The 19,814-nt window shown below is 37.8% G+C and overlaps 4 protein-coding genes across 5 annotated transcripts; all 4 read left to right on the forward strand.

Annotated features, from left to right (window-relative positions):
• The first annotated feature begins 1,307 nt into the window (after window positions 1-1,307).
• LOC113711788 (cytochrome P450 81Q32) lies at window positions 1,308-3,534 on the forward strand. 2 transcript variants are annotated; one of them, XM_027234991.2, is made up of 2 exons: window positions 1,308-2,311; window positions 2,680-3,534. In XM_027234991.2, the coding sequence occupies exons 1-2, from the start codon at window positions 1,412-1,414 to the stop codon at window positions 3,325-3,327; spliced, it is 1,548 nt and encodes a 515-aa protein (XP_027090792.2). In that variant the 5' UTR covers window positions 1,308-1,411; the 3' UTR covers window positions 3,328-3,534. The 2 variants fall into 2 exon arrangements, with proteins under 2 accessions (XP_027090792.2, XP_027090793.2); XM_027234992.2 differs by having other exon boundaries at window positions 1,309-2,311; window positions 2,683-3,534.
• A 3,833-nt stretch (window positions 3,535-7,367) lies between these two features.
• On the forward strand, window positions 7,368-12,127 carry LOC140015317 (metal transporter Nramp2-like). The gene is made up of 3 exons (XM_072067494.1): window positions 7,368-8,155; window positions 8,948-9,737; window positions 11,266-12,127. The coding sequence occupies exons 1-3, from the start codon at window positions 7,533-7,535 to the stop codon at window positions 11,488-11,490; spliced, it is 1,638 nt and encodes a 545-aa protein (XP_071923595.1). The 5' UTR covers window positions 7,368-7,532; the 3' UTR covers window positions 11,491-12,127.
• Window positions 11,736-15,697, forward strand: LOC140015318 (cytochrome P450 81Q32-like). Its single transcript, XM_072067495.1, has 3 exons — window positions 11,736-11,866; window positions 12,728-14,444; window positions 15,002-15,697. The coding sequence occupies exons 2-3, from the start codon at window positions 13,518-13,520 to the stop codon at window positions 15,617-15,619; spliced, it is 1,545 nt and encodes a 514-aa protein (XP_071923596.1). The 5' UTR covers window positions 11,736-11,866; window positions 12,728-13,517; the 3' UTR covers window positions 15,620-15,697.
• A 900-nt stretch (window positions 15,698-16,597) lies between these two features.
• On the forward strand, window positions 16,598-18,921 carry LOC140015008 (cytochrome P450 81Q32-like). Its single transcript, XM_072066789.1, has 2 exons — window positions 16,598-17,715; window positions 18,125-18,921. Exons 1-2 carry the CDS (start codon window positions 16,789-16,791, stop codon window positions 18,743-18,745), a joined length of 1,548 nt encoding a protein of 515 aa, XP_071922890.1. The 5' UTR covers window positions 16,598-16,788; the 3' UTR covers window positions 18,746-18,921.
• Window positions 18,922-19,814: the final 893 nt, after the last annotated feature.

The following is a 19,814-nucleotide window of genomic DNA, read 5'->3' on the forward strand; positions in this document are numbered from 1 at the left end:
TCTTTATATAGAAGAGATTGTTTAAGAAATAAATGAACTTAATAAATACTTATTTGAATAGATTCAATATATTGTGTACAAATTCATGTATTCTAATTCATGCATCATACGATTCTATGATTAAATACATGAATTTATCCTTACATTCAAGAATCGCCACATACATGAATATATTCATGAATGAATTTACATTTATCATAATGTATGTACATCTTAGAACCATTTGATTCGTAATACAATACATGTATGTACATCAAATAAATTTTGAAAATTTCCAACAATCCAAATGTTATATTTTGTCAAAATAGCTAGGAATGCAATTCAATATTTGTTAAAAAGCAAATTTTGATTTTTCCAATTCAAATTGTTATATTAAAAAAAAAATTATGTATCCAACTGTTGTAAAGTTGTTTTTAATAGATATTATAGTCACGAATATGTGAATGTGAGAAACAATAAGAATTTAACTTAAGCACGTGGCCTGGACTAAAAGGGGGTCTAATGTATACTTATCAACTAGTATTCAAGAGACACACTAATATGTGTGTAACTAATAGAAAAAAATAGTTGTAACATATTTTGAGTATATTTATTGAAATCATTTTTTTAAAAAAAATTAGTTTTATATTTTCGCAATGCATATGTAAAAAATTTATTAAAGTAAAAGTTATAAAAAAAAGCAGTTATTTGGTAGTTGTTCATAATCATAAAAAGTAGTTGCTAATTAAAATTAAAATTTACTAAATGAGTTGAAAAATAGAATATGAAAAAATACATATCACTTGATAAGAAATCATACTGGTAGTGGGTAGTTTATCAAAGATTGATAGATTTTTTGTTTATATCAAAAGCCCCTCGTCATCTATAAAGTAACTGATTTTTATTTACCCCAAACCCCTTCATCTCTCCTTTAAACTTTCAAAAACTGCTAGTTGTTCTTTGGATTCCGTTGGAAATTCTTTAGAACCTAATTCTATTAGAAAAAGGGGGTTATGAACAATGAGTGCTTGTGCTGCTAACGCCAGATCCTTAAAAGGAGGAAGGTGCATTGAACTACAACTAAATTAGTCCAATCAAATCTATATTGTTCTCACGTAATTTGCCTGTACTTGGACTTTTGTAAACAGCATTTACAGGATACTAATTAACAATAACAGGCTTTTGATTGTACACACCAAATTTTTTATTGTTGTTTTCACCTTTTAGATTTTAACAAAGCCTCGTAGAAGATTAATTCAACGCTTATATTATTGTCTAAGACATGCGATATTGACGTCAACAAAACTGAGCCTTGAAGACCATGCTTAAATCTAAATTGATTAATGTTAAACAAAAAGAAAAGGAGACTAGTATTCTCAGATAAAAGTTTTTATCAAACAAGCCTGTAGAATCATCAAGAAACTCCACATCCATGTTTTCCATGGAAACTCTGTATCTGTATCTGCCTGTTCTGATCTTAGCCCTTCAGATTTTGACCAACCGAATCCTTCACAAGATTCAAAATCTTCCACCATGCCCTTTTCCAGCCCTGCCATTTCTTGGCCATCTCTATTTACTCAAGAATCCTTTCCATAAATCTTTATCAGCGCTCTCTAGCCGCTATGGTCCAGTTCTTTCTCTCAGGCTAGGCTGTATCCCGGTTGTCCTCGTCTCATCTCCATTGGCAGCTGAAGAATGCTTAGCCAAAAATGATATCATTTTTGCAAATCGTCCCAACTTTCTCAATGGGAAATACTTTGGCTACAATTATACCAGCCTCCCCTGGTCCTCCTACGGTGAACATTGGAGGAACCTCCGCAAGATTTCATCTCTTGAAGTTTTGTCATCCCACAAACTACAGTTGTTGTCAGATATTCGTGCTGATGAGGTCTTGTCTTTGATTCGGAAGCTGTTTCGAGTTTCCGTGGAGGATCCTGATCAATTCGCTGATATGAGATCAGCCTGCTTTGATCTCACATTCAATGTTATGACGAGGATGATTACTGGAAATAGGTACTATGGAGAAGATATAGAGAACTCAGAAGAGGCTAGAATTTTCCATGAGATAACTTCTGAGGCAGCAAAGGTGAATCCCAAGGCCAATGTTCTTGATTTCTTGCCCTTCATGCGGTGGTTTGGATTGAGAGACGTGGTGGAAAAGATGAGTGAACTACAGGAGAGAAGAGACAAGTTTATGCAGAACGTAATTGATGAACATCGTGCTCGTGCTGGTGCTTCAGGAGAGAAGAGAACCATGATCGGAGCTTTATTGGATTTGCATGAAAAGGATCCTGAGTACTACAGTGAGGAAACTATAAGAAACCTCATGTTGGTAAGTAGTAATCCAGATCCAGTAGTTTTGCTTTCCCGTTTTCTTTATCTGGAATCTAATTTTCATTGGCCGTCAGTTTTCTACACTTCAATTGATAGTTCTGTTACAGTTTTTACTAGTAGCTGCAGTAGGATTTCAGTAGGGAAGGCGAAAAATGAGTTGCAAACATGGTAGAAACTGATTGAACAAATTGTTGGTTCTTAGTGGAAGAGTCAGTTGGAAAGGCGAAGGAATAGTTGTGCTCTACAGGGCTCTCTAGCTTCATTAGCACTCTTCTGAAGTGTGCAAAAACTATTTGCTGCATAAGTATGGTCCCTAACTAATTTTCTGCTCGCCATTCCTAACATTATTTGAAACGAAAACTTAAGCAGGTACTACTCCAAGCAGGATCAGATACAACTGCCAGTACAATGGAGTGGGCAATGGCATACTTGCTGGACAATCCAGAGGTTTTAAAGAAGGCACAGGCTGAAATTGACCAAGAAGTGGGACAAGGGCGTTTCATTGCTGAATGTGATCTGCCTCAACTTCCTTACCTCCACTGCATAATAAATGAGACCCTGCGTTTGCAGCCTGTAACGCCACTTTTGATGCCTCACAAAGCTTCCCAAGATTGCATCGTTGGAGGCTATCGAGTTCCACGTGGAACCGTTCTGTTTGTGAATGCTTGGGACATACAACACAATTCCAGGTACTGGGATGATCCTGATAAGTTCATGCCTCAGAGATTTGAAGCATTGGTCGGAGGAAAAGAGGAGTTCAAGTTTATTCCCTTTGGCTCGGGGAGAAGAGGCTGTCCTGGAAATAACTTGGCAATCCATGTTCTTGGATTGGCTTTGGGATCATTACTCCAGAGCTTCAACTGGGAAACCAAGGATGGTAAGAAGATGGACATGAGTGAAGGAATTGGAGTTCCTGTGCACAGGGTTCAGCCTTTGGTGGCTAAATGTTGTCCACGGCCAAACATGTTGAAACTTCTCTCCCAAATTTCAACCAAGTCCGCATGCTTGCACTGATGCATGTACCACAAGCTATAATATATCTTAACTTCCTATGATTTATCCCGAAAAAAAAAAAGGGTTCCTATGATCTATTGGCCAGCACAGATGACAAATGAAAGATGTTATGTTCACAGAATTTAGGAATACTAATTCTATTTACTTGACAAACTTGTTCAATACTTGATATACATTTACTGTCACTATGAAGAGTTTCCTCTTTCACCTAAAGAAGTCGAGGAAGTCTTAATTTAGTAGTGGTTAAGTTGAGACTCTATAAATTAGAAATTTAAATTCAATTCTTCGTATCCGCTTCTCAAATCTCACCCTTTCCTTATATACATAAAAGAGAATTCTGCATTAATTATTACGAATCAGAGAACCATTTCATTTGTAGCCTGCAGCAATAAACCTGTAACACCGAGTAAAATTGTAATGCATTATTCAATTTATCACAAATCCATCAAGTCAAAAAATTTGGTAAATCCAGGAGAGGCAAAGTACAATAGCACGCCAAGGACGCAGTTATGTCATGTTGGTCAAAAATGATTTTTATTGGTATGTAATAATTATAATTGGGCTCTGTCACTGACTTTTCAACCCGCTACTCTGCATTGAATTACCCAATCTATTCAAATTTTAGCCCAATACTCTACATAGATCAGTCCAAATAAAAACTAAGTTATGACCATCCTCGCGAATAGCCCAAGGGAGGGGGTGAGAGCAAATGCCCAATGGACTGCTGAAATTTGTTGTGGTTGGAGATTATTTATTTGGAGGGAGAGAATTTCATACGCATATATACTTTAGAGTAAATTTAAATGTTTATAATTTCTTTCAGGGTACAAAAAGATTTACTTATAAAGAACATAATTGTAAACTTTGAAAATATTAACAGAAAAATAGAACTTGGGCGCGGTGCCCCTCCTCGTCTCCCTTAGTTCTGTCCGTGTGTTTGAATAGAAGGTTATGTGGAGAATTTTATAAAATAATTACAGTAACATTTTTTCGTCTGTGATATACTATATTTTATTTGGGAAAAAAATTTAGAATAATAAATTTAATACTTTTCATAGTTTAATGTTCGTGAGAATAAAAGATAATTGAAAAAACTTATTTGTAATGCAAATAAAATTATTTTTCTAATTATCACGCGTGCAAGCACAGATTCGTGGTGGAAACAAGCCGAGTGCTGGGCGCTGGCCGGCAAATTCCAGTGCAACATCACCACACTGCGCACTAGTACAGTAGATGATGCAAAGCAGGCTGAAGAAGTCAAAAAGATGATGGGTGAGAAGGGCAATAAATAGATCCTTCATGCATGGAATTTTTTTTTTTTTTTTTTTTAACAACGATACACTTGTATAATCTACTCTATCCTAATCTAAGGGAAGGGGGAGTTTAAGGAGGCTGTGGTAGGGAGTTAGTGGGTATACAGATCCAACTAGATCAAAGAAGTGCTATAACACAATTCTGATTTTTTTTACTACAGATGAGTTTTGAATCCTCACCTACAGCCTAAGGAGGGACTTAAACCCCTCCCTGACAGCCACTGAGCCATTGGCCGAGTGGTTATGTCCTTCATGCATGGATGGTGCAAATGATTTTGACCATTCGAGAATGAGGAGGTCCATGCTTTACATTTGTGATGCTACATTAAAGACATTTTATACTGGGACAAGATAAGGTCGATTGTTGCAATTGCTTTTTGCTGAGAGTCTGGATCAGGGTCTCACAAGCAACTTTTGACCCGTTTAAATCAGTTCGTGTAATTCTTACAATTTTTTGGTGTAAAATTGTATAATTTGAGTGCAAATTTGAACTTGTGAAATCATACAATTAAGTTGGAGATTGCATCAAAACTGTGCGAATTCATACCAAATACAATAATAATTATACAACAGATCGATTTGAAGTTAGCTTGTGAGAATCCCGACCCGCAACTTCTAGCTTTCTGTTCGGTCGAAGTCAAGAAGCCGCCGCGTAGAGCTTCAAAAAGTCGTTTTCCTCTGTTTCTTTGTTGCGCTGCTTGTAGCCGTTGCCAATTCTTCGGAGAAACAGGAGAAATTCCCTTGCTTCAATAATCTTGTCGGTATTCTTTATTCTTTGATTTGGGTCCATCGGTTCGATGGAATCAAAATGGAGTGCCAATCTTTTTATCCAGTTTCTGTCAATTGGTACAGGCAAACAGGAATCAAGAACTTCCCTATTTGGATGAACATTTCTAGTCTAAGATCAAGTAACCATCCATTTGTATGCTTCATCTGCTTCAGATCGAATATGGGGCAACACCGCATTATCTGAACACTACTGATAACTTGATATTTTGCTGTCCCCTCAAAATTAAAAATAGGAGTCTTTGGTATGTGGTTAACTAAGAACTCTTCTATTTGCTAAAAAAAAAAAAAAAGAATTGGCATGTCTATTTTTATTCTCTGTTCTCTCACTGGATTGAATACACAGCAGATAGTTCCATTCCAGAACAAAAGGTATCCAATTCCCCATTTACTTCTTTCCCTTCCTAACCATCCATTTTGGCAAAAGGGGAAAAAAAAAACCTTTTAAGTTCAGATTTTTTTTGGTAAGGGAATTGCGGGTGCATGGTGAACCGACCACTGTAAACGTGCTACATTCCTTCTTAATTGCCACACAATTAGGCTGAAGTTACCAGCATAATAATATCCGGTATTAAGCAGGGGGTAAAAAATCGAATCATGCTGAATTACCATCATAACATACTTCTAGTCTTTTAATAAATACCCCGCAATCCACATGTTTGTAAGTATACATTCACTGTTACTTGATAGGGTGCCGATTGGACTTTTTTTTAGTCGGGATTTAGCAAATCTAATCTCAACTCACAAATTATATAGATTTTCAGCTTTCGGGTCCGTATTAAAAGGGTCAATCTCCACTCACACCATTATATGAGTTTCAAACTCAAATTCGGTCTGGCCCAAATTTATAATTAAATACATAATTATATATAATATATTTTTTATAAATATGAATATATTTATATTTATATATAAATTATTAACATTTTATGTTGCAATATGTATAATTATAAATTATAGATAGTATTCTACTTCCTCCATCCCATTTTATATGTCATGATCAACTTTGCACATAGTTTAAGAAAAATAAATTTTGACTAAAACACATAAGCTACTAAAAAATGTCTTTTCATTATATTACCCTTCGATTAAACTTTAAAATTTTGCAAGTTTAGTTTGAAATTTTAAAAGAGGCACAACTACCTGAACACAAAGATAATTTGTAGCATGATTTATCAAGAGAATATGACTTAAATGCTTTACCTTGGGACTTGTATTAAGTGTACAATAGAAAAGTTGGATTTCATTTATTTCCATTTTAAATCATGATAAGTAGTTTGGGACACACCAAAATAGAAAACATAACATATAAAATAGGGCGAAGGAAGTATAAATTATATATATATATATATATATATAAATTATACTCATATATGGATCGAATTTTAATCAGGTCTAAGTTTAATGTGATCCAATCTCAATTCACAATTAATTCGGGTCTACTATTTAAAATCAAATTCTGTCTGACCTAATTAAAACTTAAGTTTAGTGAACTTTTTTCCGATCGAACGGATCGAATTTGAGTTAACTCGATTTCATTGATTGTTCTATTTCTTGACTACTTATACACTTCTTGCTATATTTCAAATTTGATTCGGGTGATGAAGTGACCCAATGTAAATCAAGGTTAAGATTTGAGTCATAATAAATTGTGACTTAGGGATTTAACTCTGGTCATCCAAGTCATGTTTTGCATGTCATTTGAGAATCAAAATATGAGCACTAGATGTGGATTAAGGTTCTCTTTTCCAATTCTTGAAACACAATAAATCGATTGGCCGTAGATCTGTAGATGTCAAAGTGTCTACACCTACTAAAGTAATACCACTTTAGCACGGAGGGACTAGGCTACTGTTTAATCCTATGTGTCATAATTTGATTGGCTGAAATCACACTTTTGAACATCACCACACCACATAAGTAGACAGACATCGTATCAGATCCCCATCTCCAAAACAAAATCCTATATATTTCACGAAACAAAACGTTGCTTGCACGAGGACGGCACAAGCACTGGACGAATCTAACTAATCCTCCGACAGCCAACACCAACCACCGCCACCGTCGGAGATCACCTTAATCTCCGCCAGCAGAGTTAATAATACGATGGGCTCAGCTTCACCTGAAGACCCAACACCTTCAAAAGACGAAGAAGCCTGCCATCTTCTATCCTCCTCCTCTCTACCCTCACCTTCACCGTCGCCGTTAGTTGACGCCAGCTTAAGAAAATGTCTACCTGAAGAAGAAGAAGAAGAAGAAGAAGAAGTGGCCTACGAATCCCGAGATAAAATTTTGGTCGTGGATATTGAATTAGACGGTGCAGATTACTCAACAGTGCCACCTTTCTCGTTCAAGAAATTATGGTTATTTACCGGTCCGGGTTTTCTAATGAGTATAGCGTTTCTAGATCCGGGTAATTTAGAAGGGGATTTACAAGCGGGTGCAATTGCGGGTTATTCTTTATTATGGTTGTTAATGTGGGCCACGGCAATGGGCCTACTGATACAGCTTTTGTCGGCGAGGATTGGTGTGGCGACCGGGAAACACTTGGCTGAGCTTTGCAGGGAAGAGTATCCGAATTGGGCTCGGATTTTGCTTTGGTTCATGGCGGAGGTAGCTTTAATTGGAGCTGATATTCAGGAGGTTATTGGGAGTGCTATTGCTATTCAGATTCTTAGCCGGGGGGTTTTGCCCTTGTGGGCGGGAGTTTTGATTACTGCCTCTGACTGGTACTTTCCTTAACCAAAAAAAAAAAAAAGATTTTTTGGGTGTTATTGCTGGTGGTTTTTTTTTAATTGAATTTACTTGGTTTTGATGGTATTCTGAGTTTAATGACTGCTTCTGGTTGGTAAATCTGAAAAAATTTTGATATATATATATATATATATATATAGTGTTTTTCTAGTTGAATTTTCTGAAATTTAGAAGTTTGTTCAGCTAGGGTTGTTGGATTTTAAGTGATGCTTACACATTTTTTTTCTATTTTGTGATAAGTAAATTAGTATTGCTTGGGAAAATGATGCTTAAAAACGGTCTGTTTTAAGATCTTATTGGTCTTTAGTAGTCAATTTGCTTTAAAGTTACTATTTGTGTTGGAAAAAGATTGTTGGAGGAGGTGGAATTAGGTCTAATAGGTCCTTCTAACATGTTGTTTTCGTAATAATGATTTGGGTCCTGCAGAGGTTATTCCCTTGTTTTGCATCTAGGTGTTTTTGCTGAGATTGTTACGTGAAATACATTGGTTTTGCATCCTATCTGTTTCTGCACATTGTCATTTAATTGATATGCTGCATTTCGACAGATTGAAATTAGTGTTCGATTTTGTATGGGACTTTTATTAGCGTTAGTCTTTTTAGGGCTTTTGCTTTCTGCTGGGAGTGCTTAAATTGTTTTAATTTTATATTGAAAGATAAGAATTTTGGTACGTTTGTTCTGAAACCAATTACGGCTGAGGTTTATAGCTCCATTGGCTGAAATACTTTTTAGTTCTTTTCATTCTAACTTGGATTTTATTATTACAGTTTTATATTTTTGCTTCTTGAGAACTATGGAGTGAGGAAGTTGGAAGCTGTTTTTGCAGTTCTTATCTTGACCATGGCTATATCCTTTGCTTGGATGTTTGGTGACACAAAGCCCAGTAGAAATGAACTTCTAATAGGTCTTTTGGTACCAAAGCTCAGCTCAAGAACTATTCATCAGGCTGTTGGAGTAGTAGGTTGTGTTATAATGCCTCACAATGTTTTTTTGCATTCTGCTTTGGTACAATCAAGGGAAATTGACCCCAACAAGAAAGGGCAGGTTCGAGAAGCACTCACTTACTACTCAATTGAATCTTCAGTCGCCCTCCTTGTTTCCTTCATGATTAATGTATTTGTAACAACTGTTTTTGCCAAGGGGTTTTACGGTAGTAAACAAGCTGATAGTATAGGGTTAGTAAATGCTGGACAATATCTTCAAGAGAAATATGGTGGAGGATTGTTCCCCATTCTCTACATTTGGGGTATTGGATTATTAGCAGCTGGACAAAGTAGCACCATAACTGGAACTTATGCTGGCCAGTTTATCATGGGAGGTTTTCTAAACCTTCGTCTGAAGAAATGGCTGAGGGCATTGATCACTCGTAGTTGTGCCATTTTGCCTACTGTTGTGGTAGCCCTTATTTTCAACAGATCTGAGTCATCACTGGATGTTCTAAATGAATGGCTTAATGTGCTTCAGTCCATACAGATACCTTTTGCTCTTATTCCACTTCTCACCTTGGTTTCGAAGGAACAGGTTATGGGAGTCTTTCGAATTGGGCCCACTCTGGAGGTAAATCAATGATTTCTCTGATTTATCATTTTAGTGCATACAGCTATTTCTTTTGGAAATATACGTTTTCTAAGATGACACAGATTCCTCATGACAGTTGAATACGTCATCCAGAGTTTGAACAAACTTAGTTTGGTTAAAATAATACGGTTTGGGGCTTGTAATGTCAGTTAATTTGGAAGCTTAAATCAAAATGAATGGATTATGGACAAAAATAATAATTTTCATGGCCCCACAGGTTTTAAGGAGGCTGCAGTGATTGGAAAATGCTTCAATTTCTGAGTTGTTGCAATCTAAATGAGTAAATTTTGAGGAACATGTATGGGATGTCAAAGAGAGGAGACTGCCCTGACGCTCCAATTAGAGTGATAGACATATAGGTTTCAATTTGTCCAATTGCTGCTCAACTGTGCTTTGCTTAAACTAAGCTTACTGTGGGACAACTCAGCTATATCTCCCTTTTCTTTTCTTTTATTTTTCATTTTTGTTTTAAATCTTGGCAGCCATTATTGCAATTCTAAAGGTCAATATGATTTTGGTTGTTGGCAATTGGAGACTTATAACTACAGCTTGCGTCTGAAATTGAGCTGAGTAAGTGATGTAGTTGATTAAATATTTGGTCAGTGTAGTAGTACTACATGCTTGAATTCAGAATTAAGATTCATCTACATCAACTCTCACGTTTGGAAATTGTACATCCTTCATAGCACATGTAGTTTAACTTGTTTGAGGATATGCTGTCATTCTCGATAACTTGTTTTGAGGATATGCTGTCATTCTCGATGATTGTTGCAAGTAAATATGTTAAATGGCTTTTAAACTGAAATTGCTGAACGATCAACTTCCTGGATAATTCCATGTTTTGAGATTCAGGTCTATAGAGTTTGTTGTCCATGTCATAAGAATGGATGTGGCATTTATTTTACTTGTGCAATTCCTGTAATTATGTTCATCATCATGACATCCAGAGAATGTTTCACTCCATGAAATTCATGGAGTTGGCAAGGTTATGGTCTCTTTTACTGCCTTAGCCCTCCATCTTAATTGTACGTCACAAATTGATAGACTTGATCGATCCTTGATTAGCTGATGGAAAGTTGCAGTATGCTTCTCGCACTTGACCACTCAAGTTATAAAATCCTTTCTTTTCTTGCTTGGAGCATGCCATCCCTTTTCTGCTTTGCATCTTTAAAAGTTGTTCTGATTTTGCAGCCAATTCTGTCGGGTTCAGTTTTCCATATCAGTTTTGAAGCAATAATGAAATCACCAACTTTTCAAGTCAAGTTTTCCTCCAAAATTTTGTTTATTGCTGAATAAGTAAATAACAAACTCAAGATTCACAGTCTATTTTCTTCAGCAGCTTTGTAGTTAATTTGCCATTTGTCTACAGCTGCATATATTATTCCATTAACTGTTTGCAGTTCTGGTGAATTTGGCGATCATTGGATATACAAGTCCCAACCATATTAATTGCCAAAACTAGCAATTTGATTCCCCATCTTCTTACGTTGTTTACTTTGTGTTGCAGAAAGTAGCTTGGACCGTGGCTGCCCTGGTGATAGTGATTAATGGGTATCTTTTGCTAGACTTTTTCTCCTCTGAAGTTCATGGATTGCTCTTTGGTTTCCTGGTTTGTGCGGGAACTGTTGCATATCTAGCATTTATCTTATATCTGATATCGCGTGGGGGTGGTCCTTTTTCAAATTGGATCAACATACCACTCTTCAAGGTGTTTACAACATTTGGAAATTAAGGCAAAAACTTCTTCTTTAGGTCAAGAATTAAAATTATCACCAAAAACGTTGAGCAATCACAGCCATGGGGCTGATGGAACATGACCCTGCACTTACTTGACCTGATACACGCTTTGACCAGGGTTTCCTCCAAATGGCGTTCTCTATTCACAATGACAATACAGTCTGAAAGTAAAATTTTGTGCACAAGTGTACAATTACAGTGAGGGCTTCAGAACGGATGAAATTTGTAAATCTATTGTTGGGGAGATGTACCTAATTCATTGAGATGGAACGGGGCTTTTACAGCTGGAGAAGGTGATCCTCTAATGCCGTTGACCAGATATTGAAAGGATCTTGTGAAAAGAATGGGAACGTGTTCTCTGCATGATGAAGGTGATGCTCTGGCTTCATTTGTGCAATACTTGTTACGTGTCAATTATACTCGAATAGATAGATGTACATTTATCAAAAATTCCCCCATTTTTTTTTGTGTGTAAAGAACTGAGATATTTTATTTCCAGAAGACAATACCATTATTGGAATAGACAGGAGGGACTAGCCTTTGGGATGACACTGCAAATTGCTATAGTGGACACCTCGGATCTTTGGATATCTTTTCTTTAAAAGAATTTGAGATCTTTTTCCTTGACCTTACTGATTTCTCTCTTTCCTTTTGGCTGGTTAGCTAGAGCAAATCAGGCTGCCTGGTAATTGACATCTCTCATCTTTTCTAGTAACTAATTAGAGAATCTTTCCTTGACCTTACTGGTATCTCCATCTTCTTTGAATCATTCTGCTCTTGGCTGCTCAGCTTGAGAAGATAATGTTCACTTGGAAATGGCCATTTCTCATGTAAAAGTTCTGAGAATTATGCTTTCATTACCATGGTTTCAAGTCTTTCTCCGTGTTTTGTATGACATGGACTGCAACCGTTAACATCACAACATATCCTACTCTTCAAGTAGAGTTCTTTATAATCATTCCGCAATCCCTTTAAGAATTTACATCCCTACTTTTCAAGAATTGGCTCAGGAAGAGAAAAAAATATTAACAAAAAAGTAAGCTGTCGTACGTGTTTACCTTTCTTGATTTAGAGTACGCAAAGAATTGGTAGTTCGTAAATCCATAGTTGGTAACGTTACCCATTTCCAAATCTTGCCAGAAAAATGCAGGGGTAGTTGTTACATCCCTTTGCTTTGCTTGCCAATCCATCCAAATTTTCGACGGATGACATCTCAGACCTTTTTTAAGCAGGTGGACATTTGACATGGACGCCAGGATATTTCTTGAGTTGGTGGGCTACAGACAAAGCGGATAGTATGATAGATAGGGATCAGTTGTCAATGGGGGGACCCAAGATTTCATTTACTCGCGTTAATAGTTAGAGGCTGTTTCCGTAGGCTGGAGAAGGATTGAGATCCAATCTGATCGCAAACCGTTGACAAACTACAAGACTGATGATCATATGATTGAATGACTGCTAAAGGAAATTCTGGATCCGTCTAGTGATTTCACATCTTCTATACATCACATCCTCTACAATAGTTTGTATACAATGCCCCCACAAATAGGTTCCAATCACTTATTGCCGATTATTGTCCTGGAAATCACCATAAATCGTACTCTTTCCCCACCATAAATCGTACTCTTTCTCCAATTATGGAGACAGCCCAACTATATCTTTGATTTCTTGAGATCTGTTTCACGATTTGACAAGTAACGTAGTATAGAATTTTGACATGCACGGATGGCATAAACATCATCATTCATGACCGACAAATGCAGGAACAGAACAAAAACAAGTATTGGAATTTAATTGAATCAATGACCAAGAGTAAAAAAGTGGACATAATCAATCAATTCTAGGCAACAGAAAAATTGCCTCTGGCATGATTTCATCCATTCAACTGGAAAAAGAAGATAACACAGACATTATTAATTGCATGATGACTTCTCCCCTAAGAAGCTATACCTATCATCTTCTGTATATGCCCAGTATTGCTACGCACCTTTTGCCCCAGAAAGAGAGGTGACAGGAGAAACAATGGAATTATCTAATTCCTGCATTGCATTTCTTGCCATCTCCATTATATTCATCTTGAACTTATTCATAAGAAAACGGGCATTGCAGAAAAAGCAACCTCCAAGCCCACCTTCACTTCCTCTCATAGGCCACCTTCATCTTCTGAAAGAACCACTCAATCAGACCCTACAATCACTTTGCAGCAAGTATGGTGACATCTTGCTTCTCCGGCTAGGTGTCCGTAAGGTCCTTATTGTCACCTCACCTTCAGCAGCCGAAGAATGCTTCACCAAGAATGATATTATATTCGCTAACCGTCCAAAAACCATGTCATCCAAACACTTCAGCTACAATTACACCACCATCAGTGTAGCCCCTTATGGAGATCATTGGCGCAACCTTCGCCGTTTAGCAGCACTGGAGATATTCTCTCCAGCTCGAATGGCCTCGTTTGCCAGCACGCGAAGGAAGGAACTAATGTTGCTGCTAAGTGAACTGATGCAAAAGTGTAGTGTTGGTGGAGGATCAGCAAAGGTGGATTTGAATTCCATGTCTGCTGAGATTACCTTCAATATCCTGTCCATGACATTGGCCGGAAAGAGATATTATGGAGAGAATGCGGCGGATGATGAAGAGGCTAGGAAGACAAAGCTTCTGATAAAGGAGATGCTTGTGAATAGTGTAAGGTCAAATCTGGGGGATTATTTGCCTATCTTGAGGTGGATTAATTATAAGGGAGTGGAGCAAAAGTTCTCAACTTTGATGAAAAGGGTTGACAAATTTATACAGGATTTGGTAGATGAACGTAGGCTACGTTTATCATCTACCAGTTCTATAAATGTGAGCCGTGGACAGGCAGAGAAGACCACCTTGATTGATCACTTGCTCTCCTTACAAAAAGAGGAACCTGAATACTATACAGATCAGCTCATAAAAGGGATTGTAATGGTAAGTGCTCCATTCAAGTTGGGCTTCTATCATAGTGTTTACATTTATTTGTTAGATATATCAAGGAAAAAAGCATTATTTTGTCATGAGCATGGTTCGAAGTCTCGGCCGAGACCGAGACGACTCGGCCGAGTCGTCACCGTCTCGACCCCTACCGATACGATACCGTGACGAAACGATACCGAAATACTTGACTCGCCGAGAAATCGGCCAAGTCGTCACCGCGACGGATTGACTCGGCCGAGTCACACCGAGTTACTCCGAGTTATCCCGAGTCAAGACGAGAAATCAGCCGAGTTACACCGCGACGGATTGACTTGGTCATTTCTTTTGCTATTTTTTAATTATTTTTATTTAGCCTACTTTTTTATAATTTTAACAATTTTTAGAATATTAAATACTTTAAAATTTGTGTCTCACCGAGACCGCGATCGATATGCCGAAACCGATGTGGAACGTTCCTGGCCGCACCCGCGACCACGACCGTGACTTTAAACCATGGTCATGAGAAAGAAGGAATTGATCATTCATGCTTCTTCACTCTTGATATTTTACAGGTGTTGTTGATTGCTGCAACAGATACAGTATCAATAACCATGGAATGGGCCATGGCTCTGCTCCTAGACCATCCTGAGGCTATCAAGAAGATCAAAGCTGAAATAGATGATCATGTTCCGGATAACAGGCTACTAGAAGAGCAAGACTTGCCAAAGTTGGCTTACCTACAAAATGTAGTCAAGGAGACCCTGCGTTTGTATCCACCAATTCCATTTATGATCCCTCATGAAGCCTCTCAAGATTGTACAGTGGCAGGTTATTATGTATCAAAGGGTACAATGTTGCTGGTGAATTTGTGGGCTATTCATAGAGACCCCAAGCAGTGGGAGAATCCAACAAAGTTTATACCAGAGAGGCATGAAGGTAGGAGAGTGGATGAGTATAGTCTAATGCCATTTGGTGCCGGAAGGAGGGGTTGTCCGGGGGCAGGGCTGGGAACTAGGATTCTGGAATTGGTGTTGGGGACACTTGTTCAGGTATTTGAGTGGGAACGAACCAGTGGAGAGTTAGTGGACATGACTGAAGGTAAAGGGTTCAGCCTCCCTAAATTCAAGCCATTGGAAGCTATTTGCAGACCTCGACAAGCCGTAGTTCAGCACTCTCTTGTACGCTTTTGAATTTTGTCTGTTGAAATTAAAAGGTGAATCTTGGAATCAGAAATGATTGAATAAGGCAATTGTTTTAGCTTGTAACTAGCTCATCGGACGAATAAGATTTGATCCGCTCAAGGCCTTCGTCTATATTTTTATGATACGCTTGGGGGTTAAAATGAAAGGTTAGATAGATAAGGGACAATCCAAATCAAAATTCCAAAGTGTATTAGCATCACAAAAACAAGACTAAACACACATAAGGCCATTGTTCATGTTCGCAACCAGAGATGGATTCTAGTTGTTCAATGACTACCATAAAGCTTTTCACTAGAAAATATCACCAAAACTTAAAATCTTATAAGATCCTAGGAATAACAGCTATAACTAGGGAGGGGATTGCTGGACTAAGTTGGAATCAACCTTTTTGTGTTGATGCTCATGGTAAGTATTGGAGATTAAAAGATGTGAATAGTTCTTAGGTAATCCAATCTTGCTCAATGGAGCCATAAAATTCCACATTTCTTCTCAGAAACTTATCTGACAGCCCTCCAACTATTCCAGAAAGAGCTTAACAGCTTCTAATGTTGCTTGCACTTGAAGTGGCAAGGAATATAAGGTAAGAAAGAGCAAAGTCTTTTCCTTTGTAGGTTGGGCTCAAACTAAATTCTGCTTTGATGCTGGATGACCTCAACGAAGGCATCCAAAAGTCCAATCACCTTTACAAATCCTCCTTCAGTTAATGATATACATCATAGTCCATGTAAATGGACATATTGGAAGGTACTTGGACAGAGCAATTAAATGACCATACTAGCGGACAAATTCTCACATTGAAGTTAATGGGGACGTTTTTTTTGTTGTTTTGGGGGGGATTTTTCTTTGGGGTGTGTGTGTGTGGTGGGGGGGGGGGGGGGGGAAGTGGGCAATAGTCAAAGAACCTTTGCACAAGTAATGTTCCAGGAACAAGAGCATGGGCAATAGTCAAAGATCACGAGCCGCAGCCATAGAAAGAGCTTCTTAGCAATCCAACCTAAGTTTTCTTGCCAAACAAGTACAATAAAAACAATGCCAATAGATTATTGGAAATTAAGTGGTAGCCTGGTCCCTATCTCTGTTGGCTTTGTATATAAAAAGGAAATTTGGATAAGGCAATTGTGCACTCAACCATAGCTTAACCTCATCCTCGTAAAATCATGGAAGCGGAAATGTCCTGTTATTACTGCATTTCCCTACTATCTTTTTTCTTGCTAATTCTCACCCTGTCAAAACTCTTCCTCAGGAAAAGAAGGCAGTGCAACAATGTACCACCAGGCCCACCTTCATTCCCAATCATAGGGCATCTTCATCTGCTAAAAGAACCTTTGCACAAAAGGTTACAGCAACTTTCTCATAAATATGGTCACATATTTTCCTTAAAGCTGGGATACAGATCAGTGGTTGTCATATCTTCACCATCGGCTTTTGAGGAATGCTTCACAACTAATGACGTAGTTTTTGCCAATAGGCCTCGTTTTCTTGTTGGCAAGCACCTCAACTATAACTTCACCACAGTGGGAACAGCCCCGTATGGCCCTCTTTGGAGGAACCTTCGCCGAATTACTACCCTGGAGATCTTCTCAAGAGGTAGACTCAACATGTTCTTGAACATTCGGCAAGAAGAAGTGAAGTTACTAGTAAAAGATCTTTATCAAAGATCAAGCCCAAGTTCTTCAAAGGTTGAGATGAAGTCTAGGTTCTCGGAGCTATCATTTAACATCATTATGAGGATGGTAACAAACAAGCGATACTTTGGAGCTGAAGTGCAGAACAATGAACAGGCTAAGCACTTCCGAGATATAATAAGGGAATTGTTTGAATTGAGTGGAGCATCAAATCCAGGGGACTTCCTGCCAATTTTGCAATGGATTGATTTTCAGCAGATTGAGAAGAAAATGCTGAAATTGCAGGAAAGTATGGATGAAGTCTTGCAGAGCCTGATAGACGATTGTCGAAATAAGTGTAGAGAATCTCAGACGGAACTCAAAGTGGCAGGGAGAGATACAATCATTGACTCAATGCTTTCCATGCAAGAAGAAGAACCTGAGTACTATACTGATGAAATCATCAAAGGCATTGTTCTGGTATGTTTCCTAACCATAACTTTCAGTCAGGGAAGATTGTTAACTCCAGTTTTCAGGTGTCCAACCACACTGTTGTATAGCAACATTTACACCAAGAACTAACAAATAACTAAAGGTTAAAACCCTCATTTGATCATCTCCTAAACCAAAGAACAATTAGATATTATCTAACCAGAATTTTTCCTTTAAAGCTAAATGCTACTTCACGCTATATGGGTCTTCTGATTTGGAATTAATCTCAATTGAATTAATGTCAGACTAAAAGAACAATTTCTTGAGCAAATAAAACAAAAAAAAATTCCATTTGGTCACATGCTAGATATTGACAATTAGGGGCTGTTCTGTACTTCTGTTTCCTAATTTCCCTTTTATTGCTACTCTGACTTCAATGTTTCTCAAATGCTCCAAGATACTATTAATGGCTGGCACAGACACTTCAGCTGTAACAATGGAATGGGCCATGTCGCTTCTTCTCAATCATCCTGAGGTGTTGAGGAAGGCAAGAGTTGAGCTAGACAACTTTGTAGGTCAAGATCGTGTAGTAGATGAATCAGATCTTCCTAAGCTGACTTATATCCAAGCCATTGTCAACGAAACATTACGATTGTTTCCAGCAGTGCCACTCCTATCACCGCATGAGTCGTCGGCTGAGTGCTCCATCGGAGGCTATTATGTATCCTCTAACACAATGTTGCTTGTTAATGCCTGGGCCATTCACAGGGACCCTGAATTATGGGATGATCCCACCAGTTTCAAGCCAGAAAGATTCGAGGGCCTGGAAGCTGATACCTACAAGTTGAAGTTGATACCATTTGGCATGGGAAGGAGGGGCTGTCCTGGTGCTGGTCTTGCCAATCGCGTGGTGACATTGGCTCTGGGAGCATTGATCCAATGCTTTGACTGGGATAGGGTTAGCCAGGATTTGGAAGACATGACTGAAGGTTCAGGCCTCACAATGCCTAAAGCCAAGCCATTGGAGGCGATGTGCAGAGCTCGTGAAAAGATGACTAAAATCCTGAAAGAACTATGAGTTGCTAACTTATTCTCAAACTAGTGGATATATTGAAGGCAGTCGTATCAATTATCACCATGCAAATTAAACTTGGAGAAGCTTGTCAACTTTTCTCACTCGAAATGCAAATGTTCTGTCGATATTTGAACTGTGACTTACTCGTTTTGAATAAAAAGAGCTGGTTCAGTTGCAAATTGTTAGGCTTTTATGGTATAAATTCTAAACTTGGTACATAAGTAAATTGAATCAATACTGACAACATTGCTGATGCATCTAAAATAGCTTTAAAAAGATAACAAATTATCAATCTGACCTTGTAGAATTTTGGATGTTTCATGCTGAACTTGCTGTAGGCTGTAGTTTAATTTTTCATAGTTGTATGCATTCAAGAGTGAGTTGGTAAACTTTATGATTGGATATGCATCCAATCCTATGCATTTATGCCTATGGCGCGGGGAAGGGTATCGGATAGGGTTGTCAACTGTTCGGATTCAAGTCGAAACTGAAAATTTCGAACTTGGATCCATTATAATGTACCAATTTTGAATCCGACCTGTATATCCGACGGGTCTTGTAATTAGGGTCTCGGATCGGGTTCGGATCTATTCGAAAAAAATAAAATCCAACAAAATAATGTATTTATACATATTATTGTATTTAGAAATAATGTATTCAGAAATAAGGCCCCAACAAGATTAGGATTCGTTAATTTGGGCAAAAGAATTATTATTGTATTTAAAAATATTTATATTTTATAATTATTAATGTATTGCTCGAGTTCAGAGTTAGAAATTCTATATTTCATATCCGACCCGCTTTTTTTTGTAAGAATAAACGAGTTCGGGTTCCAGAATTATTTCTTGATTTGTACCCGAAAAAAACTATCAAATTCGAGCCGGATCCAGATCCAAACCTGGCTCGTTGACAGTTGACAGCCCTAGTAGCGGAAGAGGCGTGGTTTTGTGGTGGTGAAGAGTCGCACCTTAATGTGCTAGAGGTGTATTTATAGAAGAAAACAAGATGGGATCTAAGTGAACCTAATATAGCCATAACGTTATACTATGAAAGTTCAGATTGATTTTTTTTT

This window comes from Coffea arabica, chromosome 10e (genome assembly GCF_036785885.1).
Source record: "Coffea arabica cultivar ET-39 chromosome 10e, Coffea Arabica ET-39 HiFi, whole genome shotgun sequence".
NCBI classification, from domain to species: Eukaryota; Viridiplantae; Streptophyta; class Magnoliopsida; order Gentianales; family Rubiaceae; genus Coffea; species Coffea arabica.